This window comes from Trifolium pratense, linkage group LG6 (assembly GCF_020283565.1).
Source record: "Trifolium pratense cultivar HEN17-A07 linkage group LG6, ARS_RC_1.1, whole genome shotgun sequence".
Taxonomy (NCBI): domain Eukaryota; kingdom Viridiplantae; phylum Streptophyta; class Magnoliopsida; order Fabales; family Fabaceae; genus Trifolium; species Trifolium pratense.
Genome location: NC_060064.1, coordinates 41,652,590 through 41,678,874, shown reverse-complemented (window position 1 = coordinate 41,678,874; position 26,285 = coordinate 41,652,590). Strand labels below are relative to the sequence as shown.

Below are 26,285 nucleotides of genomic sequence, written 5' to 3'. Positions count from 1 at the left end.
CAATGAGACACAAGAAAGGCTCACAATCAACACTCTAAAATCCCTAAAACACACGCTTTGTAAGACACGATTTTAGATGCTTGAAATCATATGCTTGCCTTCGTATTTATAGTAGTAGAACGACTTGGGCTTCAAGACAAAATTAGGGCTTCTAGAATTGCGGCAGCAGCTGATATATTTTTGAAAATAATAGTTCTATTTTTGAAACACAAAAATATATTTTCCAAAAATATAATTCCTTTAGAAAATATAACTAGGGTTCGGCTGTCTCCTGAAACACATTAAACACGTGCACCTTCCTCTGTAAGAAACCTTGAAACAATTCTTCAATCAAATCTTCAAAAGATTGAGTAGAAATTAAAAACCGCTAGCTGGCGCGCACAGATACACAGACAGGTGTTGTTCCAAAGTGTACTCGCATTTGTCACAACACTTGGGGTTAGCACATATGTCTCAACACTTGGCTAAAATATGTTTTTGCAAAATGTAGCCAACATACAAAAACCCAACAATCTCCCCCTTTGGCAAATTTTGGCTAAAACAATATTAGACCAGTATTAAGAGAGATACAGTATTACCTTTCCTTCGAGTCAACATGATCACACAACTAGGAAAGAAAGTAACACATAATAAAACTACTTCCAAGAGAGGTAAGTAGCATCAGAGACAATGCAACAGCGGAATAAAAACAACTAGCCTCATGGAACAACACAAAGGGAGAAACAAACTCCCAATAGTCAAAGCGCATCCATTCATCATAAGAACATCAGGGGAAAATAAATTCCCATAAATATCTGAGAAAAATAAATTCTCAGTCATAGTGGATAGTGGACTCATTAGTCAGGTGCCATAACACTTGGCACAACATGCGTCATCAAATACATTCAGGCGATCAAGAGATACTATCACTCACACTCCCCCTGAATTCATACATACTTATCATTAGATAGAGAAAGAATAAGTCACTACTCCCCCTCAACACATGCATATTACTCACACTCCCCCTCAATACGAGCATAGATCATTAGCGCAGAAATAGTCACCAGATGTAAGAACATCTGTCCACACACTTGTCACACACACACACTACTCCCCCTTTTTAGCCATAATTTTGACAAACAAGATGCATATCTAAACACAGAGTAGCAGACAATAGAAGTATCATGGTGCAATTATTACAGACCATAATGCACACACAGGTGCTAGAAATCCAGGGCCTTGCCCATAAAAGGAACAAAAGAGAAATACCAGAAGTACATCGAGAAAAAAACATAAGAGAACCATCAGAAATCAGATAGAAGAGCTTTCATCAGTATCATCATCAGACCCACTGGTTTCCACTCCTTCTTGTCCAGCAGACTCACCCTCAGCAGTCTCAGCAGCTTCCTCAGCCTTGAGGGCCTCTATCACACGATCAATTTTCAATTTTCTTGCCTCAAGGGCTCTGCTAGCCTCAGTCAGATCAGCAATCATCTGCTTCCTAGAGAGTACACCAGCCTGGACAAATGTGCCAACACCTGCTGCAACATTTGTCCCTTCAAGCAGTCTTTGCTCAATGGCCAACATCCCTTTCCTTTTACAAGGAACATCAGTGCTTCTCAGAATATCTTGATGTTGCTCAAGGATGATATTGCATAACAGAGTGGGAAGAGCTACTGGTTTCTCAATAGCATAGGTCAAAGCATGGCTTAAAGTTTCTTGAAAGAAATAGGACCCATAATCAACTTTTGCCTTTGTACCCACAGCATAAATGAACTTTCCCAATCCTCTGACCACATCACCTGAGTGGGTTGTAGGCACCCAATTGTGTGCAGCAATCTTATTCAAAACAGCATAAAATGGAGAGAGAGAAGTTGCAGCCAACTTTGCCTTGGTAGACCATACCTTTATCCTGCCACCTGTGAGGACCTTGCAGACCTCATTGTCTGTGACTTTTAGAGCAGCCACCTCATCAGTATTTCTTTGCATATGTCGGTTGATCACAGTTGGTGAGAATTTGACACACTTCCCACGAACAAATACTTGCCTATATTCATGACTTGCTGGATCATTACAATTGTCAGCCACATTAATCAAGAATTCTTTGACAAGCCTGTCATAGCACTTGTCCAAACCACAGACAGTCTTCATTAAACCTGCATACTCAATAGCTTCAACAACACTTTGGCATTGAAGGATATCATCTTTTAGGTTCCTTTCCAAAGCCAACCTCCTGTGATATACAAACTTCCATCTAGCAGACCCATTTTCCAGATGGAACGAAACATTATCCAAAGGAGCATAGGGAACAGATTGAGGAACTTTCTTTCTTCCTATACTCTTTCTAGATGTGCTACCAGATACAACAACATCTGTCTCTGGCTCAAACTCAGAGTCACTGGTTGGTGGAGCTTTCCTTTTCTTAGTCTCAGTTCTAGGAACCACCTTACTCACAGGTTTTGGAGGTCCATATAGGGGCTTTTTACCAGTATCTTTTCCAGCCCTAGATGGTTTGGGTGTTTGGACAGGTGTGTTAGCAGTTTCTACACCTTTATCAGCCCTACTTCTAGTCCTCCTAGCCACACTAGCCTCAGAATATGTAGGAACGGACTTATCACTAACAGTTGTTTCATTGACAATTATAACTTCAGGATTCTCATTGACAACTTTATCAGCAGCAGTCTCTTGATCAGTAGATTTAGGTTGGGGACTCTCATCAGACTCAGAATAGTCCACAAGATTTTCCTGTGCCAAAGATGTGGTAACATCTGGCACAACATTTGGCGCAGCGCCAGGTGTTGCAACACTTGGCGCAACATGAGTCTCAGGACCTGTTTTCTTGAGAGACTCAGCAGCAACATCATCATTGGTCTCAGTAGAAGCACCAATATTAGCACCGACAGCAACAGGGGAGTTAGGAAGACTTTTCCCCAAATTTTCAGACACAGTAGGGTTCTCTACATCTAGGGTTTCAACAGAATTGGGAACATCAAGGCCTAGATTAAGAGAATTCTTACCAGATGCGATAACATTATCCTCTGCAGGATTAACGACAGGAGCAGCAACATCACTCGATGGCAGTGGATCAACATGTAGTTCAGACATTGTAAAGCTTCGCCCCGATTCAGTTCTCGATTTCTTACTTTTCTTCTTCGTTTTCTTAATTGAAGCAGAGGGAGATGAAGAGTTGAGAATCACTTGCGATGGCTTCACCTTCTTCGACGCTTTCTTCACCCTTTTAGCAGGACTAATAGGTGGTATACTTGAAAGTGGAATGGCATTGATGACAAGAGAATCTCCTCCCATTGTTGAATGAGTAGAGGCGTCCTTGATTGGAGAGGATTTTGCAGAGTTCGACATAGTACAGTATGAATTGGTGATGGTGGAAGTTGGACGATGAGAGAGGGATGCAGAAGATGAAGTTTCGTTGGTGTTTGGAGAGAGCGAAGGAAGTTGAGCAGTTGAAGGCGTGTAGATGGAGTGATTTTGGAAATAAAATAAATTTTGTAATGATTCCCCTATGTAAGCGTGCAGAGAGTGTAGGAGGGAAGAGAAAATAACTTGTACACTCTCCTTGCAATAACTGCTATTGATTTTCAAATAGGCAAATTCCTAATTTGCCCCTTAATTTTTCAAATTGACTTGTGTCCAAAGCCTTTGTAAAAATGTTTGCTAATTGTTCTTCAGATGCAATGTGCTCAAGTGTAATAATTTTTTCTTCCACAAGCTCTCTTATAAAATGATGGCGTATATCAATGTGCTTTGTCCTGCTATGCTGAATAGGATTTTTAGAAATATTTATAGCACTCAGATTATCACAGTAAAGTGTCATGACATCTTGCTCAACACTATACTCCTTCAACATTTGTCTCATCCATAACAATTGAGAGCAGCTACTACCAGCTGCTATATATTCTGCCTCAGCTGTGGATAGAGACACACTATTCTGCTTCTTACTAAACCAAGATACTAGATTGCTTCCCAAGAAGAAACATGCACCAGAGGTGCTCTTTCTATCATCAGCACTTCCTGCCCAATCTACATCACAATAGCCAACTAAGGTAGAATTATTACCATGAGAGTATAATATTCCATAGACACATGTCCTATTGACATATTTGAAGATTCTCTTCACTTGAGTCAGATGACTCATCTTAGGTTCAGATTGATATCTAGCACAAACTCCTACTGCAAACATGATATCAGGTCTGCTAGCTGTCAGATATAACAAGCTTCCAATCATACTTCTGTAGAGACTTTGATCCACATCAATTCCTTTCTCATCTTTGGTAAGCTTCAAATGTGTAGGTGCAGGTGTCCTTTTGTGACTACCACATTCCATTCCAAACTTCTTCACAATGTTTCTTGCATATTTTTCCTGAGAGATAAATATGGTGTCTTCCATCTGTTTGACCTGAAGACCTAAAAAATAAGTTAGTTCTCCTACAAGACTCATTTCAAATTCAGATTGCATTTGATGCACAAAATGTTCCACCATTTGTCGTGACATTCCACCAAATACAATATCATCCACATATATCTAAGCTATCATTAGCTTCCCTTTCTCCTCTCTTACGAACAGGGTTTTATCATTGCCACATTTCTTGTATCCATGGCTGACAAGAAATTCAGTCAATCTTTCATACCATGCTCTAGGGGCTTGTTTTAATCCATAGAGAGCTTTCTTTAGTTTGTAGACATGGTTAGGAAAGGTTGGATCTACAAACCCTTTTGGTTGTTCAACATATACCTCTTCATTTAGATAGCCATTTAGGAATGCACTCTTTACATCCATCTGATATAATTTGAATTTTAAGATGCATGCCACAGCCAAGAGCAATCTTATGGACTCCAAACGAGCAACTGGAGCAAAAGTTTCATCAAAATCTACCCCTTCTATCTGGGTGTATCCTTGTGCCACAAGTCTGGCTTTATTTCTAGTAATATCATCATTTTCATCAGTTTTGTTCTTGTAGACCCACTTTGTACCAATAACATTTATACCATCTGGTCTAGGTACTAGATCACATACCTCACTTCTTTTGAACTGAGTTAGTTCCTCCTGCATAGCATTGATACAGTATTCATCAGTCAAAGCTTCTTTAACATTCTTTGGTTCAATCTTGGATATGAAGCATGAGTTAGAGATTGCTTCTTTTGATCTTCTTGTTGCAATTCCTTGATTTGGATTTCCAATGACAAGATCCAGAGGATGATTCTTCTGTGTTCTAGTAGATGGTCCTTTGTTAGGTCTGACATTTTCTGTGGCTGATTCAGTATGTTGATCAGGTTCAGGTTCAGTTTGATCATCGTCTGGTGTGGGGACAGGTGTAATAACATCTGTCTCTTCAGTTGGATCTGCACTTGTTGTATCAATATCATCAATAACAACATTGATTGATTCCATCATAGTTCTTGTTCTGGAGTTAAAAACTCTGTAGGCTCTGTTGTTGGTTGAGTAACCTAAAAATATCCCCTCATCACTTTTGGGATCCAATTTTCTCCTAGGTTCTCTATCTGCCAAAATGTAACATTTTGATCCAAACACATGGAAATATTTCACAATAGGCTTTCTATTCTTCCATAGTTCATACAGTGTTGTAGCAGTACCTTTTCTTAATGTTACTCTATTGTGAAAGTAACATGCTGTATTCATGGCTTCAGCCCAGAACTTGTAAGGAAGATTTTTGGCATGCAACATCACTCTAGCAGATTCTTGTAAAGTTCTGTTCTTTCTTTCAACCACACCATTTTGTTGAGGTGTAATTGGTGAAGAAAATTCATGAGCTATCCCTTCAGCAGCACAAAATTCAGCAAATTTAGAGTTTTCAAACTCCTTACCATGGTCACTTCTGATTCTTACAATACTACAATCTTTCTCCTTTTGAAGTTGTAAGCAAAGATTTTTGAATTCTTCAAAAGTCTCAGATTTTTCCCTAATGAAATTGACCCAAGTATATCTAGAGAAGTCATCAACAACAACAAAAACATATTTCTTACCTCCAAGACTCTCAACTTGTATGGGCCCCATCAGATCCATATGTAGTAACTCAAGAACTCTAGAAGTGGACAAGTGTTGCAACTTCTGGTGCGACACTTTGGTTTGCTTCCCAATCTGACATTCACCACAGATGTTTCCTTCCTGTATCTGTAAACTTGGTAGTCCTCTGATAGCTTCTTCAGATATGACTCTCTTCATACTCTTCAGGTTAAGGTGTCCTAATTTTTGATGCCACAGCTTAACCTCTTCATTTTTAGTTAAGAGACATGTAGATACATTAGCTTCTTCAAGAGGGATCCACAAGTAGCAATTATCCTTTGATCTCACACCCTTCATAAGGATGTCTCCTCCATTATTGCTGACAAGACATTCATTTTTTGTAAAGTTGACTTGCATGCCTTGATCACATAGTTGGCTTATACTGATTAGATTGACAGTTAGCCCTTTTACAAGGAGAACATTTTCAAGTTTTGGCAGACCATGGTCAATCAGTCTTCCAATACCTTTAATTTCCCCCTTTGCTCCATCTCCAAATGTCACAAAACTTGTTGCATAAGATTTTACCTCCTTTAAATACTTTTCAACACCAGTCATGTGTCTGGAACAACCACTATCAAAGTATCAATCTTCTTTTGATGAGGCTCTGAGAGACGTATGAGCAATCAAACTTTTCTTACTGCTTTCAGCTGTATACTCCTTGATATTGGTTGTATCATCCTTTTGCTTCCATTCCATCTTTGTTTTAGTAATGGATGGATCAGACTCTTGAAGAATTTCACTTGGATACCCATACAATTTGTAGCAGTAGGGCCTTATGTGCCCCTTTCTTCCACAGTGATGACATCTCCATGAGTGGTACCTGCTTCTGTGTCTAGGTATAAATCTAGGTCTCTGCCATCTTTGCTGATGTGGTGCCACATGTGGTAACACTTGTCTCTGCTGTCTAGGAGTCAGGTGTGGCGACATCCTGTCATGCATTTTTGGAGAAGGTTGTTTACTTATCTCAGGCATGTATTTCCCTTCTTTGTTGTAATCCATAATCCTATTAACATTTTTATATTCATACCCAATGCCTGTTTTGGCTCTACTAGGAGTAGGTAATGTTTCTAGGATTTCATCTAGATCAGTTCCTTTGAATAGCCTAAGAACATGCTTCTTGAAATTCTCAAGATGAGAGTTTAATTCAGTTACCTCTTCATTCAGATGGGCTATCTCAGTCAGTTGTTTGACCTTGTCTGCTTCTAAGTTGGTGATAATTGCCTTCTGTTCCTCAATGGTCTTCAAACTTTCTTCACATTTAGCACTAAATTCAGAGATTTTTGACAGATTGGCAGTTTTCTCAGTTTGCAACTTAGTAATTGTTTCTTTTTGCTCTTCAGAGACTCTGCAGACTTCTTCACTCTTCAGACATAGTTTTTTATACGATTCAGCAAGTTCATCAAAGGTCAGTTCTTCCTCACATGATTCAGTGTCAGATGTACATACACTTGTCAATGCATGTATAGCCTTTGCAGCATCAGCTTCTCCTTCAGAATCTTCATCTGACCAAGTTACAGTTAACCCCTTCTTCTGTTTCTTCAGGAAGGTTCCACATTCACTTCTAATGTGACCATACCCCTCACATTCATGACATTGAACACCTTTATTTGAAGCTGATTTCTCATCTGTTACAGGTTTTCTGAAATTCCTGTAAGTGTTACGACCAGTGTCAGCTGCACCTGTCTTTGAGCGTTTGTCCATTCTCTTTAGCACCTTATTAAATTGTTTTCCCAAAAGAACCATTGCATCAGAGATGCTACTTTCAGACTCTGTGTCACTCTGTTGATCTTCTTCCTCAGCATTCGAGACAAAAGCAATGCTTTTGTTTTTCTTATCCGTCTTTTCATTTGTAGCTACCTCATAGGTTTGTAATGAACCAACCAGTTCATCCAGCTTCATTTCTGTGATATCCTTTGCTTCTTCTATAGCTGTGACTTTCATGTCAAACTTCTTAGGTAAAGACCTAAGCATTTTCCTTACCAGCTTTTCTTCAGGTATCTTTTCACCCAAGGCATCAAATTGATTATCATAATCAAGTATGGTCATGTGAAAATCCTGAATAGTTTCATCATCATTCATTCTTAGATTCTCAAACTTAGTGGTTAGGAGTTGTAGCTTTGACAGCTTCACTTTAGAGGTACCTTCATGAACAGTCTCAAGGATGGTCCAAGCTTCCTTAGCAGAGACACACTTTTTGATGAGTCTAAATATGTGTTTGTCAACACCATTATATAGTGCATATAATGCTTTTGAGTTTGCAAGAGCAAGCTCATCCTTTTCTTTGGACCATTCTTCAGCAGATTTCAACTCAAGAGTTGGTTTACCATCTTTGTCCATCTTCACAGGTGGAGTCCACCCTCTCAGAACTTCCTTCCATGTCTTGCTATCAATTTGTTTTAGGAAGGCCATCATGCGGGACTTCCAATAGTCATAATTTGAAGCACCAACCAGAAGAGGTGGTCTGGTAACAAACCCTCCTTCTTTGTCCATCCTTGCCAGAAAAAGTTTCCCTGGAGCTCACCCTAAAATTCAGAACAGGGTGCCTGCTCTGATGCCAATTGAAATTCCTGGCACACAGTGGACAGGTGTTGATCAAGGTGTATCAACACTTGTCTGTTGTAGACAGATGTTGTTACCGGTGCCCCAACACTTGTCTATAAACAGAGCACTTAACATAAAACAATAAAAACAGTAAAGTAAATAACACACAAGAGTTGTTAACCCAGTTCAGCCTAAAGCCTACTCTGGGGATACCAATCCAGGAATGAAGTCCACTATCAGCAGTATTACTTCGAAGCTAAACTCACCCGTTTACAACTTCTCACTTAATCACTACCCAATGACACTTCTACCTAGGAACTCCTAGATATGAGACCCCGTCCCAATTCCCACCTTAACAACACACTCAGCGTTGTTATCAAATTCAACGATTACAAACGGTGGAGACACACTCCTAAGAAACTAGGATTCACTCTTGCTTAAAAGCTTGCGAGCAAATCACACAACACACTAGAACAATCTCCGTACTTCAAAGCTTAGGAGAAGTTCACACTTACAACTCAATAACTCAGGTCCTAAGCTTGCATCAATGAGACACAAGAAAGGCTCACAATCAACACTCTAAAATCCCTAAAACACACGCTTTGTAAGACACGATTTTAGATGCTTGAAACCATATGTTTGCCTTCGTATTTATAGTAGTAGAACGACTTGGGCTTCAAGACAAAATTAGGGCTTCTAGAATTGCGGCAGCAGCTGATATATTTTTGAAAATAATAGTTCTATTTTTGAAACACAAAAATATATTTTCCAAAAATATAATTCCTTTAGAAAATATAACTAGGGTTCGGCTGCCTCCTGAAACACATTAAACACGTGTGCCTTCCTCTGTAAGAAACCTTGAAACAATTCTTCAATCAAATCTTCAAAAGATTGAGTAGAAATTAAAAACCGCTAGCTGGCGCGCACAGATACACAGACAGGTGTTGTTTCAAAGTGTACCCGCATTTGTCACAACACTTGGGGTTAGCACATATGTCTCAACACTTGGCTAAAATATGTTTTTGCAAAATGTAGCCAACATACAAAAACCCAACAGTTATATTTATGTGTAATTATTTATTAAGAATCAATTTGATTTCAATTTGGGAATTAGGGTTTATGCTTTAATTTGTTTTCTGTATATAATTTGTTTTCTTTATATAAATTTGATTTTCAATTAGGAGCCGGAAATATGGTTAAATAGATAGCTGCTCTTGTGGTTGGTCAAGTTGTGTGGTGTTTTGTTTCCTATGTGAAGTTGCATGGGGTGATTGTTGCTCATGTTCTGTGTTGCTTGGTGTGAGGTGCCCCTGATTTATTTTTCTGTTGTTCCTGGTCTGTAGGAGTTTGGCGGCTGCTATGCTGCTTTTTATGTAGCTTGTTGGTTGGTTTTGGAGTCTGTAGGCTGCTCTTATGCTGCTTCTGTTGACATTCTGTTAGCTTCTTTTCAATTTGAGATTTAGGGTTTTTAATTTGGCCAAATATTGATGCTAGAAAGAAAATGGATGTTGAGGCTTATCACATATATTATTTAGGGATTTACGCATGAGTTTTTTTTAATTGAAATATTGATGGTTTTTTTTTAGGGATGATTTTTTTTAATTGAAATAAAATTTGTTTTTTTGTTTGTAATTTGTAAATGAATATTTACTTGATGGGGGACTCATATGCAATAAATAAAAGTTTGTTAAAAAAAAGGACTCACCATAGACTTGCGCTTATGTGAAAATTAAAATGAATTCTATTGGTTAAAAAAAAGGACTGCACCAAAACAGTCTTAAAAGGGAATGTACCATAGAATCTCCCTTATTAAAATATAGTTAATTCTAAATTGTGACAACACAACTTTAAATAATTGTAAACACACCCATGTTCCAATTCATGTTTTCTAATTTTTCCATCATTCTCTTCCGGTTTTTTTTTTTTTACTGATATTTCATCCATCTTCTTCCTCTTGATATGCATCATTAGTATTCTCAAAAATCTCTTTTTACTTCTTTTCTCTAAATGCATCTATTTCTTTTTACCCAAAATTCTCCTCTTGCATAATGGGTAACATAGTTTAGATATCAAATCTGAGTATTTTCTTCAACAAATCTAGGTATTTGTTCTTCATATTTTGATTTTAGTATTTGATTTAATACATTTTTAATTGAAATTAAAATCAAAAACATATTAGAAATTATTTGTATGATGTTTCTGAGTTATTAATTGTGATTTTTTATGTTAAAATTGGATGGCAACGCGCGAGATCTACATCTCCAGCGGATGAGAAATGTGGTCAAATTCAGGTCACTTGCTGGAGGTTGAAGATGAACTTTTTTTTTTCTTTTCTGTTGTTGCACGTAACGTATGTATATATTACGAAACGAAATTAAAACACACAAACATTGCTGGCCCAGTGGTTACAAAGGTGCTCATTTAACCAATCCATAAGTTGTGGGTTCAAATCTTGTTGGTGTCATATTTTTATGGGTATTTTTTGTTTTGAAACTATTTGTTGTGAGATTATTTATTTGACAAAAATTTAAAAAATATTAATAATTGGACTAACAATTAATTATAAATTTGAATTTTAAATTAACGAGACTAAAATGTTTGACTGTCGAAATTTAAAAGTTTAATCGATTGTTAGTCCGTTTAGGTAATATATTTATCATTAATAAGGAAAAAACAAAAACAATAATAAGATTATATATAAATTTGTGCTTAAAAATAGAAACAAAACAAAAAAAAAATATTATACAAAAAAAATATTATAGAAAGTTTAGTCGATATAAAAATAAAATTAGATAGGCTTATTTTTTCAACAAACCTAACTCAAGCGCCGTATGTACAATTCCTAATTAGCACAACTCCTCCACCTCACAAAGCCACACAACTACGTCCAAAACCTTACTTTCACAACTGCGAATCACATTGGTCGTTGTCATGTCACCAAGACAGTTGGTGGTGCGATCAACCCTATCACTGTTGCGACGCCACCACACCCTTTTATGGGGTTGTCAAGGCTGCTACCACAAACGATGGTGGTTGCTTTTGTCGTCTCGGTTGCAGATCACAACACAGGGATGAGACAGTCAATGGAATACGATCTATAACGCGACCTCATTCATGTTGTTGCAGTTGGATCGATGAGAATAAGAGAGATGTTCGGGTTCAACCGAGAAAGGTTTGTTTGGATCAGAACAGGCACGGATTTTCTGGATCAACCAGAAGCTTTGTTGGATGCCCTAGCCATTAATTTTAAATCAGTTTTGGTGGTTCTATCTCTATGTGCTGTTTTTGTTGGAAAACCTTCACGGCCTGATTCTTCAAGAATCAAGATCTGCCTTGGCCTAACAATGCTCGAAAGGTATAGGTGCGTGAATATAGGGGTGTACGTGGGCCGAATTGGGTTGGATTTGGCCAAAACCAAAATCTGAACCACATAAAGTACTCCGGATTGGGTCTAGTAAAATAACCACCTGTTATACCATTGGACCGGGTTGGGTAATCCCAATAATTTCCGGGTTGGATTGAGTTGGGTAGTGGGTTACCCGAATTATTTTTCTATTTTTTTATATTAAAAATATAAATGTCGAATCATCATATTATTTCATAAAAATAACTCAACCATTGTATTTCATTGTAGTATTTTTTTGAAAAATAGTGTAACTTTTTTTCACTATAAAAACTAATCACCTATTTTTTCGACCTTATTTATAAGCAAAATTTACTTTTTAGATTCTTTGAAAAACTAATGTATCTAGTCTATAATATATAGATCAGATACATTGATTTTTCAATAAATCTAAAAAATAATTTTTGCTTATAAATAAGACCGGAGAAAGTATATGATTTTCACTATTAAGGAATTATGTTAAATTGCATTGACATTGGCATATAATGATGAAATACAAAAATAAAAAAAATTGCATTGACAGACACCCGCCTAGAGATCGGGGTGAAATTGGAAATTGAATAGAAAATTAATAGGCAGACTTAGAAAGTTGCAAAACAAATTAATTGCTTGATTTGAATTTAAAAATATACCCTAATTAATTAAAGAGTGGTGACTCAATTTGATCTCTCACAAAAATTTTATGAGCAATTCAATATCTAACAAACAATGTTATTGTTTTTAAAATAATATTTAAAAAATAAAAATAAAAATAAAACTTAAATTAGTCTCTGACATTTTTATATCGGGGACAAACTAGTCTCTTGGTTATAACAAATAAAAAATTAATTTATCCCTAGTATGAAAATGTTAGAGACTAAATTGATCCGTCTGAAATTTGTGCTGGATCAAAAGGGATCTTCACTCTTAATTAAATTAAATTTTGATAATTGTGAGATATCATAAGCAGTCCGAATTTTTAAAATTTATTGATTATTGTAAAAAAAATTATTTATTGACTACACTTTTTAAATTTTTTTGTTTTTGTTTTTTATTTTCTAATTTTATGCGTAGAATAAACTTTTTTGTTTGAAGCAATGCATAGACTAAAATAACTATACTATGATAAAAAAAATCAAATTTTTTCATTGATGATTCAAACCATTTAATATATTACCTAAACGGACTAACAATCGATTAAACTTTTAAATTTCAACAGTCAAACATTTTAGTCTCGTTAATTTAAAATTCAAATTTATAATTAATTATTAGTCCAATTATTTTTTTTTAATTTTTGTCAAATAAATAATCTCACAACAAATAGTTTCAAAAAAAAAAAATACCCATAAAAATATGACACAAAGAAGGCTTGAACCCACAGCCTATGGATTGGTTAAATGAGCACCTTTGTAACCACTTTGTGTGATTTAATTTCGTTTCGTAATATATACATACGTTACGCGCAACAACAGAAAAGAAAAAAAAAAGTTCATCTTCAACCTCCAGCAAGTGACCCGAATTTGACCAGATTTCTCATTCGCTGCAGATGTAGATCTCGCGCGTTGCCATCCAATTTTAACATAAAAAATCACAATTAATAACTCAGAAACATCATACAAATAATTTCTAATATGTTTTTGATTTTAATTTCAATTAAAAATTTATTAAATCAAATACTAAAATCAAAATATGAAGAACAAATACCCAGATTTGTTGAAGAAAATACTCAGATTTGATATCTAAACTATGTTACCCATTATGCAAGAGGAGAATTTTGGGTAAAAAGAAAGAGATGCATTTAGAGAAAAGAGGTAAAAGAGATTTTTGAGAATACTAATGATGCATATCAAGAGGAAGAAGATGGAAGAGAATGGATGAAATATCACTAAAAAAAAAAAGCTTTGTACCAAAAAAAATAAAGCTGGAAGAGAATGATGGAAAAATTAGAAAATATGAATTAGAACATGGGTGTGTTTACAATTATTTAAAGTTGTGTTGTCACAATTTAGAATTAACTATATTTTAATAATATTATAAATGACACTTTGGTAGACCACTACATTTAAGACATCTAAGATGGGCTGGATGACCCATTTTTAAGAAATGGGTAGCCAAGTTGTCAGCTAAATTAAAAGGCTGTTGCCGGTGCCATATCCTATTGCCACCTCCATAGTAATGAAAACATGGAGAGAAAAATTTTAATCATATTATACACCTTAACCCAGTCCATATACTACGTTCATGTAACATAAAGTTGTTGTCTAAACAAAACAAAACAAAAAATCGAATTTTCTCTTTCCACCCGATGTTTCTTCCAACCCCCTGAAATTCCAATTTTACCCTCATAAATAATTTTTGGAAAATGTTTTCCAAAACTTATATTTTTTTGGAAGCTATTTTCCAAAATAGACTAAAATGTAGTTTTCAAATCTATCTTTTCACTCAAATTCTTGTGTTTTGGATTCTATTTTCCAAAAAGTTAACTATTTTGGAAATCATTTTCCGAAAATTCAAATATTTCGGAATGTAAATTCCGAAATTGCTTTGGAAAATGTTTTTCAAAGTAATTTTGGAAACAATTTTTCAAAATCCTGTAATCTATTATCAGAACCGCAAATTTGCTGGTCTAACCTGATTTTTCATCACACTAATCAATCTCCAAACATAATCACAAATATAATCGTGTTGATAGATGTGAGTTATTGGTTATGTACACTTTTGTAGACAAACATGATGTTTTACAGCAAGCCAGTTATATACATTTTGTTGTATGCTACTTTTTATGTATTTCAATCTTTTAAATTTTTTTATATTATTGAGTGCGTTTGATTTGTTAAAAAATGATTGAGATTGAAGAAAAATCAGGTTATAATAGAAAATTTGCGGTTCTAGTCACATATAACACATGATTTCAGAAAAAAGTTTTCCAAAATAACTTTGGAAAATGTTTTGCGAAGCAATTTCGGATTCTGCGTTTCGAAATATTTGAATTTTTTTAAAACGTTTTCCGAAATAGTTAACTTTTTGGAAAATAGAATCTGAAACACTCGAATGTGAATGAAAAAAGATAGATATGAAAACTACATTTGAGTCTATTTTGGAAAATATATTCCAAAAAAATATAAATTTTGGAAAACGTTTTCCAAAAAATATGAGGGCAAAATGAGAATTTCAAGGGAGCTAGAAGAAACATGGGGGGTTTAAAGAGAAAAATTCACAAAAAATAATCTTTGTGTAATAATAATTGTATGAAGATAGTAGTTTACGTATATGAATTAAAAAATTTCATATTGTGTGGTTTCATCATTAAGGGTGTGTTTCATCGGCTAAAAAATAGGGAATTGAATTGGATAAATTTTGTTATACATTGTTTGATTCATAAATTGGTTATGAGACTGAACAATAGAACAACTTTTTGTCTATAATACAATTATAAAAATATAAATATATTCATTTTATTTTTTAACATAAAATATATTATTTTCCTTAAAAAAAACATAAAAAATATTATTTCTCTATCTCTTTCCGATAAAGTTTTGTCTTGTATTATTCGATAGTTACTGTTTTGCAAATCAATCGCATTCTAAAAATGTTATAAAATACTACAAACTCAACATAGGTATTCTTTTATCTAAAAAAAAACATTGGTATTCTTTGATACGTCCAAAATGTTACTACTATTGAATATATTTAGTGGTAATTATAATATAATTACTCTTGTGTGTATATCTTTTATATTATAAGCTTGTATATGAAGGTGTGAAACACACAAGAAGGGGGGGTTGAATTGTGTTTTAGCCAAGTTAAAAAAAATTTCAAAGTTCTTAACTTAACTAAGTTTGCAGCGGATAAAGTCACAATTAATAAACAAGATCAAGGAGAGAGAAGAGCACACAACAGATTTATACTGGTTCCTCTCACAAAACGAGAGTAGTCCAGTCCTCTTGCACTTCCAAGGGATTTCACTATAATCACACAAGATTACAATTGCTCAAGCACACAAGCAAGAGACTTCACCACAATGCTCAAGCACACAAGCAAAAGACTTCTCAATCTAACAAAGTAAATAAAGTTCGTTGATTGTAATACAAATGCTCTTAAGAGAACCTTTAATATCAAATACAGTGAGTATATAAAACTACAAAGTATTTGGACTAAGAGTGAAAATCGATAGTTCAGAGGTTCAGAGCTTGTATTCGCAAATGAGAAATTGTTCGAGCGCGTGTTGTAATTCTTGTTGTTTGCAATCTGATTCTTCTAGTATATATAGCTGAGAAGGAGTCGTTGCAAAATATGACCGTTGTTGAAGATAACCTTTTGTCTTCATGAATCTGTCTTGATGCAGTTTGGTTGTTTCTAAAACTGAGTAAGAGTTTCAGCAACTGTGACCATGTGCAGAGATGACTTTCCTTATTCAGCTAAGAAGTCAGACAAGTCACGTTCTCCCTTGTGGACAGACAAAATGTAAGTAGCTGTTCTGATCAAGGTTGAGATGTCCTTTTCTTCATTGATAAGAGAGTTGACCTTCAAATACGAATCTTCACACAATCCAAGATATACATCAGAGTTTGATTCACTTCAGACTTTAACAAGTTCTGATGTCTTCATCCTCTGACACATATAACTTCTGAAGATTCTTATCTTCTAAGTTTTTGCGAAACTCTGAGAGCTTAACTTCTGAATCTTCTTCAGAGCTTGTCTGTATCCAAGTTCTGCACACTTAAAATAAATTTTTAGTATCTCCAATTGTACATTAATACTTTGTTATCATCAAAACCTTAATAGATTTTAGGGGCAAACATTTTTAAATCAATTTTGTTCCAACAGTATACACAAGCAAACCATAAACCCTAATTTGTTTTCCCTATTTTCCCTCCATTTTATCTTGCAATTTTTATTAAAAATTAATACAATTTTGTCTTGACTAGGATTTGAACCAGCAACCCTTCAGTGCAAGGCAATATTTCGAACTACTATGGCAAGTATACCAATTGTGATTAAAATTATGTGCAATAATTGATAAGCACCATCAATTTTAAAAGTATATCATATCAAAATTATTGTTGACAATATTATTGATCACAAAATATTTTTATGTCTTTCCTGATCAATGATTTTTTTTCTACCGGATCATAAATTTATAGAATAATTATCGTGTGAGATTTGAAAAGTTATTTTCACGTGTGATTTGGAAAGTTATTATCAAACTCAATTCTCCTAAATCAATTTTTTTTGCAATACAACCAAACACAACCATAGTCATGTTACTAATCACATTCATTATTTTGATTTTAACATTGCAGATTTAATATTAACCGATGATCAATTGATACATGCACTAGCAGATATTGAGATGATGTTACGTAGTTGTGGGAAGAGTTTAAAAGATTATCCTCTAATGCCTAGAGCAGACACATCATTAGTTCCTGATATACAAAATAGTTTAATACATGACAAATTGAATTATAACAGACAATCACTAGCTGAGGAACATGTTAGATTGATGTCAACTATGACTTCAGAGCAACTTAAAGTATATGACACAATCATGACAAGAGTTAACGAAAACAAACCTGATGTGTTTTTTCTTTATGGTTATGGCGGTACAGGGAATATATTTATCTGGAGGGTCATGTCAGCCGCATTACGCTCAAAAGGTGAGATAGTTTTAACAGTTGTCTCAAGTGGGATCGCTGCATTGCTTATACCTGACGGTAGAACAGCACATTCAAGGTTTTGTATTCCTCTATATGTTGACGAGTTTTCAACATGTATCATAGTTCCTAAAAGCCCTTTGACGCTATTAATACAAAAAGCAAAGCTCATTATATGGGATGAAGCACCAATGATGCACAAACACTGTTTCGAAGCTGTTGATCGAACATTAAAAGATATTCTCAAGTCTGTTGATGAAAAGGTACAAGGTTGTTGTTTTTAGACAATTTTAGACAAATTCTACCAGTAATACCCAAAGGTACAAGGCCAGAAGTTGTTCATGCTACTATTAATTCTTCGGTTCTTTGGAATTTTTGTGAAGTTTTAACATCGAGTAAAAACACGAGGCTTCTCGATGGTGCTTCGAGTGCAGACGTTGAACAATGAAGATTGTTTTCTGAATGGGTTTTGGCGATGGAGAAATTGGAGATGATAACGACGATGATTTAGAACTTGACATTCCATCAGATTTATTGATTCCAAATTCAGGTGATCCTCTTGCTTCTATCGTTGAAAGCACTTATCCCCAACTTTTACAAAACATGAACGATATAACGTATTTCCAAAATAGAGTTATACTAGCTCCTAAAAATTCAATAGTCGACACCATAAATGATTATATGTTGGATTTAATTCCTGGGGAAGAAAAAACAAATTTGAGTTATGATACTCCACTCACACAAAATGTAGACGGTCAAACCGTGGATGATGTTCATACTCCCGAATTTTTTAACACGATTTCTACGTCGGGACTTCCAAATCACAAGTTGAGACTTAAAGTTGGAGTTTCAGTTATGCTATTAAGGAATTTGAATAAAAAATTAGGATTATGCAATGAAACAAGACTTATTATTACGAGATTGGGAAAACGTGCTCTTGAAGGAAAAATTATTTCATGAAGTAATATTGGTGATCAGGTTTTCATACCTAGATTTTCTCTGACACCATCTGACGTGAGAATTCCTTTTAAATTTCAACGGAGACAATTTCCTATAATGATTTCTTTTGCGATGACTATTAATACGAGTCAGAGACAATCTTTAAAGCATGTTGGGATATATCTTCCGTCGCCAGTGTTTTCACATGGTCAGTTGTATGTTGCAATTTCAAGAGTTACTTCTAGAAAAAGATTAAAAATATTGATCATCGATGACGACGGTTAAGATACGACTAAGACTTCGAATGTGGTCCGTAAGGAAGTCTTCCGTAATATAACATAATTTTCTTTGTTTGAATATTTATCCAAAATTATTGTTGAACTATCGTTTAATGTTACTCAACTTTTTTCATATACCTTACATTATTGGAATTATCATATCTTATTTAATCATTATATATCTTACAGCTAATCAGACTCGTGCACCGCACGGGTCGATGTTCTAGTACTTAAAAAATTAATTATACCCACTCGACAAGAAGATTAGCCCTCCTAATTTGACAAAGAAAGTTACTTTTGACCTACAGCTTGTAGTGTCCAAGACCTATACTATGCATAACACGAATGATGGGTCTTAACTTTTTTTAATTCAATGACCTCTATTTAGTAATTTTACCTTAATGGTATTTGTATATTGGAAGGGGTATTTGTAAGTTGCGAATTTGGATTATATGTACCCAAAAAAAAATTGAAAAATCATTAGGCATGTTGATTGGTCTAATTGATCTAATTCTTAACTGAAGTTTTGGATATGTTCAATCTAATTTTTCAATCACTGATATTGGTCTAATGAATTTTTATTTTTTTACAAACAAAAACAATAATATTCATTCATTCAAATTGGTAGATTACATTAATCAAAATCATTAGTTTTCGCTTGTAGTTAAGATCAAAGGTAGTGCTAATTTTTTTAATTACAAACCAATTAAATATGTAATATATTAAAAGGGTGGTACAAGGATAACTGTCCTCTTACATGAGATCACAAGTACCATATGAAAAACCAACAAAGAGGAGGAAGGAGGAGGAGAACAACAACAACAAAATACTAAAAAAGAAAAGCCATAAAATTTATGCAAATATAGCTCAATTGACAGGGACTTCGTATTATATATATAACGATTGAGATTTGACTCGCAATTCTCTTCACTTTCTTTTTTACTAAAGAATTCTCCCCACTTATTCACCTCAATGGTGAATTTCTAACTATTAAACTACTTGGGAAAAAAAAGTCAATAAAAAGAACCAAAAACGATGAATGTTAATACTATCTATTCCTTTTTATATAAATAGTTTTTTTTAGAAAATATAAATAATTAATAATACAAAGTGATGATAAAAAATTATTTTACGTATACATGCAACTGTATCTTGAGATATTTTAAAATTGACATAGCAAAATGACATTATATGTGGCCAGATAATAAGGAACCAAAAATGATTTTAAAAAAATGTTGTCTTAAAAGAATTAAAATTTTAAGGTGTAAATATAAAACTTCAAATCTATATTTAATTTTTTATCTAGTGTCCCGCCAACACTTGTTAGAATTTATTTAAATTTAAAATAAATTACATGTGTAACACATTTTTATCTTTTACTAGTAAAAGGAAGGTTGAATTGCTCATAGGCCTTCATTGTGATGATGTGGCATGCTTTAGAGAACTTCTCATATCTATTTAAAATTTGTCCCACAATTTATTTTGTGTGTCCATTCATCCTCTAAAGTAATTATCTATATGTTACAATAATAATGGCTCCCAATAATAATGAAAGAAAGAAAAGAAAAAAAAAAGACAAATTACAAAAAGAACAATGAATAGATATATGCTCTTTCATGTAACCAAAAAAAAAAAAAAAAAAGATATATGCTCTTTCATATTTTACACTACCAAACATAAAATATAAATCATGCATGTGTAAATATGATTTGCAATTTGCAAAAATTTACTTTAAATAAATAAACCAAATAAAAAAATTACTCCTCAAAAAAATTTCATGCTTGACAAAATAAATTTTATGAAAAAAAAAATACTTTAGTTGTTGAGTTGCTCACAAGCATGCATTGTGATGATGTGACACTCTATAAGAAAAGTTTATAATCTCTATTAAAACCTTTTCATATTTCATATAATAGAGTTACTCTAATAATAATAATATATTAAAATATATATTGTATGTTACAATTCCCTGTTAATGCAATTGAAAACAAAGAATTCTTGGAGACACTAATATTGAATATGTAAATTTAGCTAATTATCAAACACAAGCTCTATATAAAGTTAACCCAAAAGCTAATTATCACCACCACCATATCAGGAAGTCTACCTTCTATGTTTTAACAAAATTTTAATTTGTCTATCTCATGGCAAAAACTCTATGGTTTCTTTGTCTAACATCTCCATGAGAAAAAGTTATGCATCTTCACCTTCCATATGTTATAGTTACACATTATAGTGTCTTGAATTGATTTAAAAGCTATTGTGTGCATATATATAGTTACATCATAAGTATATTGGTTTTTGTCCTTGGTATGTGATGGTGTCTAACCTCTTAGAATATCAGGTATTTCTACATGTGATTGATTAATAAATTGATATACATATATGTGATAGTTGCCTATTAATATGTTTGTAAATTGAAATTTTTCTATTACTCTGAGTTTAGAACATCTCTAATCATTTTTTTATTTCTTTTTTAGGTTGGATATTTTTTTAAATATCAACCGGTGTTTTGTTCGATGATTAATTAAACTTTGAGTTAAATCGATTAATATGAATATGACTATTTTTTCATGTGAAGGAGGAGAACAGGATAAAACATACTTATATTTTTGCTTACGTTGCATCTTTGCTCCTTATAAAGCCTATGAAATGACACATCATGTAAGGATGTGTATTTAACTCTAATGGCAGTTTGTAAACCATCATTTTTTTTTATTGATATAATGTTTGTAATTAGACAACTTTTCTTTTTCATTTATTATTTTATTAATCTAATGTTTTAGCTTATTTGTTTCTTATTTTCTTTTTCATTTATTATTTTATATAAGGTAAAAGATTTGTATAAAAAATTGTTGATTAATGGAAATATAATTAATTATTTTTATGTGAATAAGTTGAAGAGGATAAAAGAGACTTCTATTTATTGATTTTGAAGTGCCTTAAAATTTATATAGATCGAGGGTATATTGATGTTGGAGGAATTCAATTAAAAGAGGACAATCCAAATAATTTAGAAATATAAATATGTGTCTCATTTTTAAATACTATATTGTCTACAATGTGTATGTGATCTACTTGATCTCGATCAAGAGAAATATAGAAACAAAAACAAAGTAGAAATTAAAATAATTTTTATTTTTTTTTTGTAGTTGACACTCAAGTCTTGCGGTTTTTATAATTGTAATACATGCAAGAAGTTATATTGATTCAAATTGACTTAGAGGTTGTCCAAATATATAATCTTCATGCATTTATCGTATAACACTTGCCTAAATCTGGATGGTTCAATATGAGTATATATGAATTTTAATGGACGGTCCTATTTTAATCTACGCATGCCATCTTATTCTTACAACCATAAAATGAATCGATGAAAAGAATTGTGCTAAAAACATGTTAGTTTAGAAATTGTGCTAAATACTTTTTCCTCCCACTTAGAATTGTACTAAAAACTTTCTAAATTAAATTAAAAAAAGACAAAAATTATTAAATAAAAATTGTTGATGCTCATTTGTCAAAATAAATTTTAGAAATTATTAAAACCGTAGATGTTAAAATATATTTACATATATTTAGAAAATATAATCACACATATATTTAAACATATTTACACACAACTAAAATTCACCAACAATTCAAAAATTATTAATTTAATTTACATAACAATATAACTTTTTGGATAAATTAAGTACATATTCTAAAAGAATGTTTACGTTACGGCTGAAAAGAAAATAGTGGAATATTTATAAGAATAAGATGACATTTTTTTAAGCAAATAAGAAGATGACACATGCATGTTAAATCTTAAATTCATCTATAAGACTTTCTTTACCTTAACCAAAATTCAAATATATAAAATCTTCGTCCAAACTTATATATTGACAACAATAAATATTCAAGTTTATATAATATAATAAGAAAATAAATGTTCAAGAAAATATTAAATAAGAGGGACAAAAACTAACAATAATTTTGAAGAGACACAAACCTCACCAAGAAAAAGAAAAACAAACCAAAAACAAAAGGACCAAGCAAAAAAAAAAAAGTGAACCAAACAATAGACTAAAAAATTGGGACTAATAAAGTTGGAATAAAATTTCACCAAGTGAATAAGTGAGAATAAACTCCAAGAAAACGAGAGATGAGTAAGTAGATAAGCTATTTGGAACCTTAAATTGCATAGAACGTAGTAAGCAAAATATGCTATTTGATACATAATTTTCAAAAAATGAGAACACGTGGAATAAATAGTCAAAGCCACCATATATGAATCATATTCTATAATCAAAACTTTTTTTAACATTTCTCATGAGCAATATTGTCTACAAGTATAATTAGGTATGCCTCCAACTCTTATTGAAAATAATAAAATAAGGGATACATCAAAAATAAAAAACAAAGTGACATTTGACTATAAAATTGCAACTTATATAAAGAAAACTAAAATCTTATATTATTACACTAATAAAATAAAAAATGATACATCCTTTCAAACTTATGAAATATTATAAGAGATCTATTACATTAAAATGTAAACAAACTACGATATAAATTAATAAAAAATCTAATATTTCTAAACAACTTTTTTTTTACTCATATACTAATATTAAATATAATCATATTTTAAAATAATATCTATTATTTAACTATATGTGATTATAGTTATCGCAATTATTATTTTTTATTTATTAAAATATTTTAATTTTATATTTTAATCAAACCCGTGCGTTGCACGGGTTTACCCCTATAGTAGTACATAATTAAAATATTTTGGGATTAAGAACATAAACATGTACTAAGAACATGGCCATGGAGCAGGCCCACGGAGAAACAAGTGGTACGCCCAAAACAAATATTACCTTGCCGAAGTATTACGTTTTTTGTTTAAACATCTTAATTCTCTTGAGCCCCCCTCCCTCCCTCCCTCCCTCTCTAAAAATCCTTCGCTTGAGTAAAAGCAAAATTACCATTTAAATACTTTTTCTACAACAGGAAAAAAATATTAGGCTTAAATGCACTTTTGATCCCCCTATTTTCAAAAAAATGAAGTTTTGATCCCCCTATTTTAAAAACCAACTTTTTAGTCCCCCAATTTTAATTTTTTTTAGTTTTGATCCCCTATTCCATTTTAAGGCTAATTTTGTTGATGTGGCATTGTCACTAATGCATATCAGCGTCCACGTGGACAAAATTAATTTTCATGTCATTATTTGTTTTTAATTCAATAAAACTTATTTTATAAAATAATTTAATTAAACCTAAGAAAGTTCATTAAAATAAAAAATCCACCTCTAATTTATTAAACCTAAGAAAAAACAAACAATCACAACATGGACATGATCCTCTTTGATTCATATCAAACAATTGCATATTGAAAGCAAGTTTTGTGTTTCAAGAACCTTCAACTTTCATCATCATCCAACTTTATATAAAACCAATCTAGAATTAAACTTCAAACTTAAAACAATTTTTGGGTTTTCATTCAAACTCATCAAAAGTCATAGATAGTTTAAAGAGTATGAGTAATTTCTATTGAAACACAAAATCATCTCTAATTTCTTTTCGTTTTTAAAAATCCAAAAATTGTTGAGTTTGAACGGAAACCATAGGATTAGTGAAATCCATAACGAATGATTCTCTCCGACGGTGAATAAAATTCTAGTAGTTGAAGGTTTGATAATTAGGGTTTCAAATTTCATATTTTATAAGATTTAACAATTATTATTTCAGTTGAATATATAATTCTAACAATTAAAATATTTTATAAATAAAATGTTATTGAATTTAAAAATATATAATAATGACATGGATATTAAATTTGTCCACATGAATGTTGCCACATCATTAGTTACAAGGCCACATCAACAAAATTAACCCCAAAATAGGATGGGGGATCAAAACTCAAAAAAAATGAAAATAGGGGGACTAAAAAGTTGGTTTTTAAAATAGGGGGACCAAAACTTCATTTTTTTGAAAATAGGGGGACCAAAAGTGCATTTAAGCCAAAATATTATATCAAATATCAACTGAAAAATTACATCAAAATCGATTTTAAAAAAATGAATTTGCAGCGGAATGGGATTGGCTAGGTCTGCCATTGACATCTACGTCTAAGAATAAAATATGAAGTGGCCCAACTTTTCATTTTTGATGGCAGATGAAACTCTCTTGTTCACACCCGTAAAGGTGGAAGAATAATCACCCACCAAAGAGACAACCTCATTTGTATTGTAGTTTTAAAATAATTTAAGAGCGTTTTTGTTTGATCACTCATAACATTCTCAATCATCATGGTACACCAATTTCTTGTTGATCAGCATAATGTTCTCAATTATTATTTAAAAAAAAAAATGATAAGAACTTAGTATGTCTAAACAACGATAGCTCATGCAACCATTTACCCACAATTTTTCATAAGAACCGAAAAGAAGATAGTTGCAAGATGGGGAGAACCGGAGAAGATAGGTGATAGAAGAAAGGAAAGGAGGATGAATGATAAAAAGGAAGAATCAAGCAGGGGTGGACAACGGGCCGGTTTGGGTCGGTTTGGGCCGAAAACCTCAAACCGGCCCAATCCACGGGTGGTGATTACTAGCCCATATCAAACTGAATCTGGAAATCAGGTTAGACGGGTTCGGGTTTGACGGGTACCGGGTAAGGCGGATGGATTTTTGCGGGTTGAGCTAATTGTAGCCCAATTGATCTTTTTTTTTGTTTTTTGTTTTACTGGGCTTTTTTTGTTTTTTTCTTCTTCTTATAACAGTCCAATTATTTTTTTTGCTCTTATTTGGCCAGATGAGTCGAAATCGAGCCTTTTTATATCTTGGATAGATTTTTATTTATGATCTTTTTTGCTGTCATTTTTTCATTTGACACTTTTGGCCAATATTAATTATAAGTAAAATACAATATAAATAACAAGTAACATAAAATACTCAACAAACCACTTGTTGAGATAATAAACATATAACCCTGTTAAGTTTTGGTTACAACTAATTAGATAATAAACACCTACTAATTGTTTAATTTGACTCTACAACTAACTATATTATATAATATATTACAATAAATGGCTGCATGGTTTATGACTTCAGATCGGAGTCATTTTTAATAACACCTACTAATAGATATTACAAAGCCACAAATTCAAGAAGCAACATGCCCAGGGATTCATCTTCATCTTGCATTCAATCAACAAACTGTGACATTAAATATTGCATTCAATCAGCAAATATAAAATAACATTCTCAATGAATAATTTAAGTATTTTAATCAAGGAATCAATAGTTATAATTTAGTCCCTAAACTATCTTAAAATTTCCTTCGTCTAAAATTAGATCATGGTCCATGCAGTTCACATCAGAGAAGAAACATGCCAAATAGCATACCATGCTTTGTAATCATTAAGAAATGATGCATTCTATTTTTAGGGGATACATATTTCTAAATAGCATACCATGCTAAGATGC

General features: G+C 32.8%; 1 protein-coding gene across 1 annotated transcript; it reads right to left on the bottom strand.

Annotated features, from left to right (window-relative positions):
• Positions 1-1,290: 1,290 nt before the first annotated feature.
• On the bottom strand, positions 1,291-3,339 carry LOC123892291. Its single transcript, XM_045942089.1, has 4 exons — positions 2,904-3,339; positions 2,136-2,663; positions 1,565-2,042; positions 1,291-1,480 (listed from the first exon to the last, which is right to left on the bottom strand). Exons 1-4 carry the CDS (start codon positions 3,337-3,339, stop codon positions 1,291-1,293), a joined length of 1,632 nt encoding a protein of 543 aa, XP_045798045.1.
• Between the last annotated feature and the right edge of the window lie 22,946 nt (positions 3,340-26,285).

Bases quoted from the DNA above. Each gene is read 5' to 3' on its own strand.
- LOC123892291 (XM_045942089.1), bottom strand. From the start codon at position 3,339: ATGTCGAACTCTGCAAAATCCTCTCCAATCAAGGACGCCTCTACTCAT. The intron at 2,664-2,903 runs GTCTTCCTAACT...CTACTGATCAAG, and splicing joins GTCTGAAAATTTGGGGAAAA to AGACTGCTGCTGATAAAGTT. The intron at 2,043-2,135 runs GTTTAATGAAGA...GTAATGATCCAG, and splicing joins TGAAGCTATTGAGTATGCAG to CAAGTCATGAATATAGGCAA.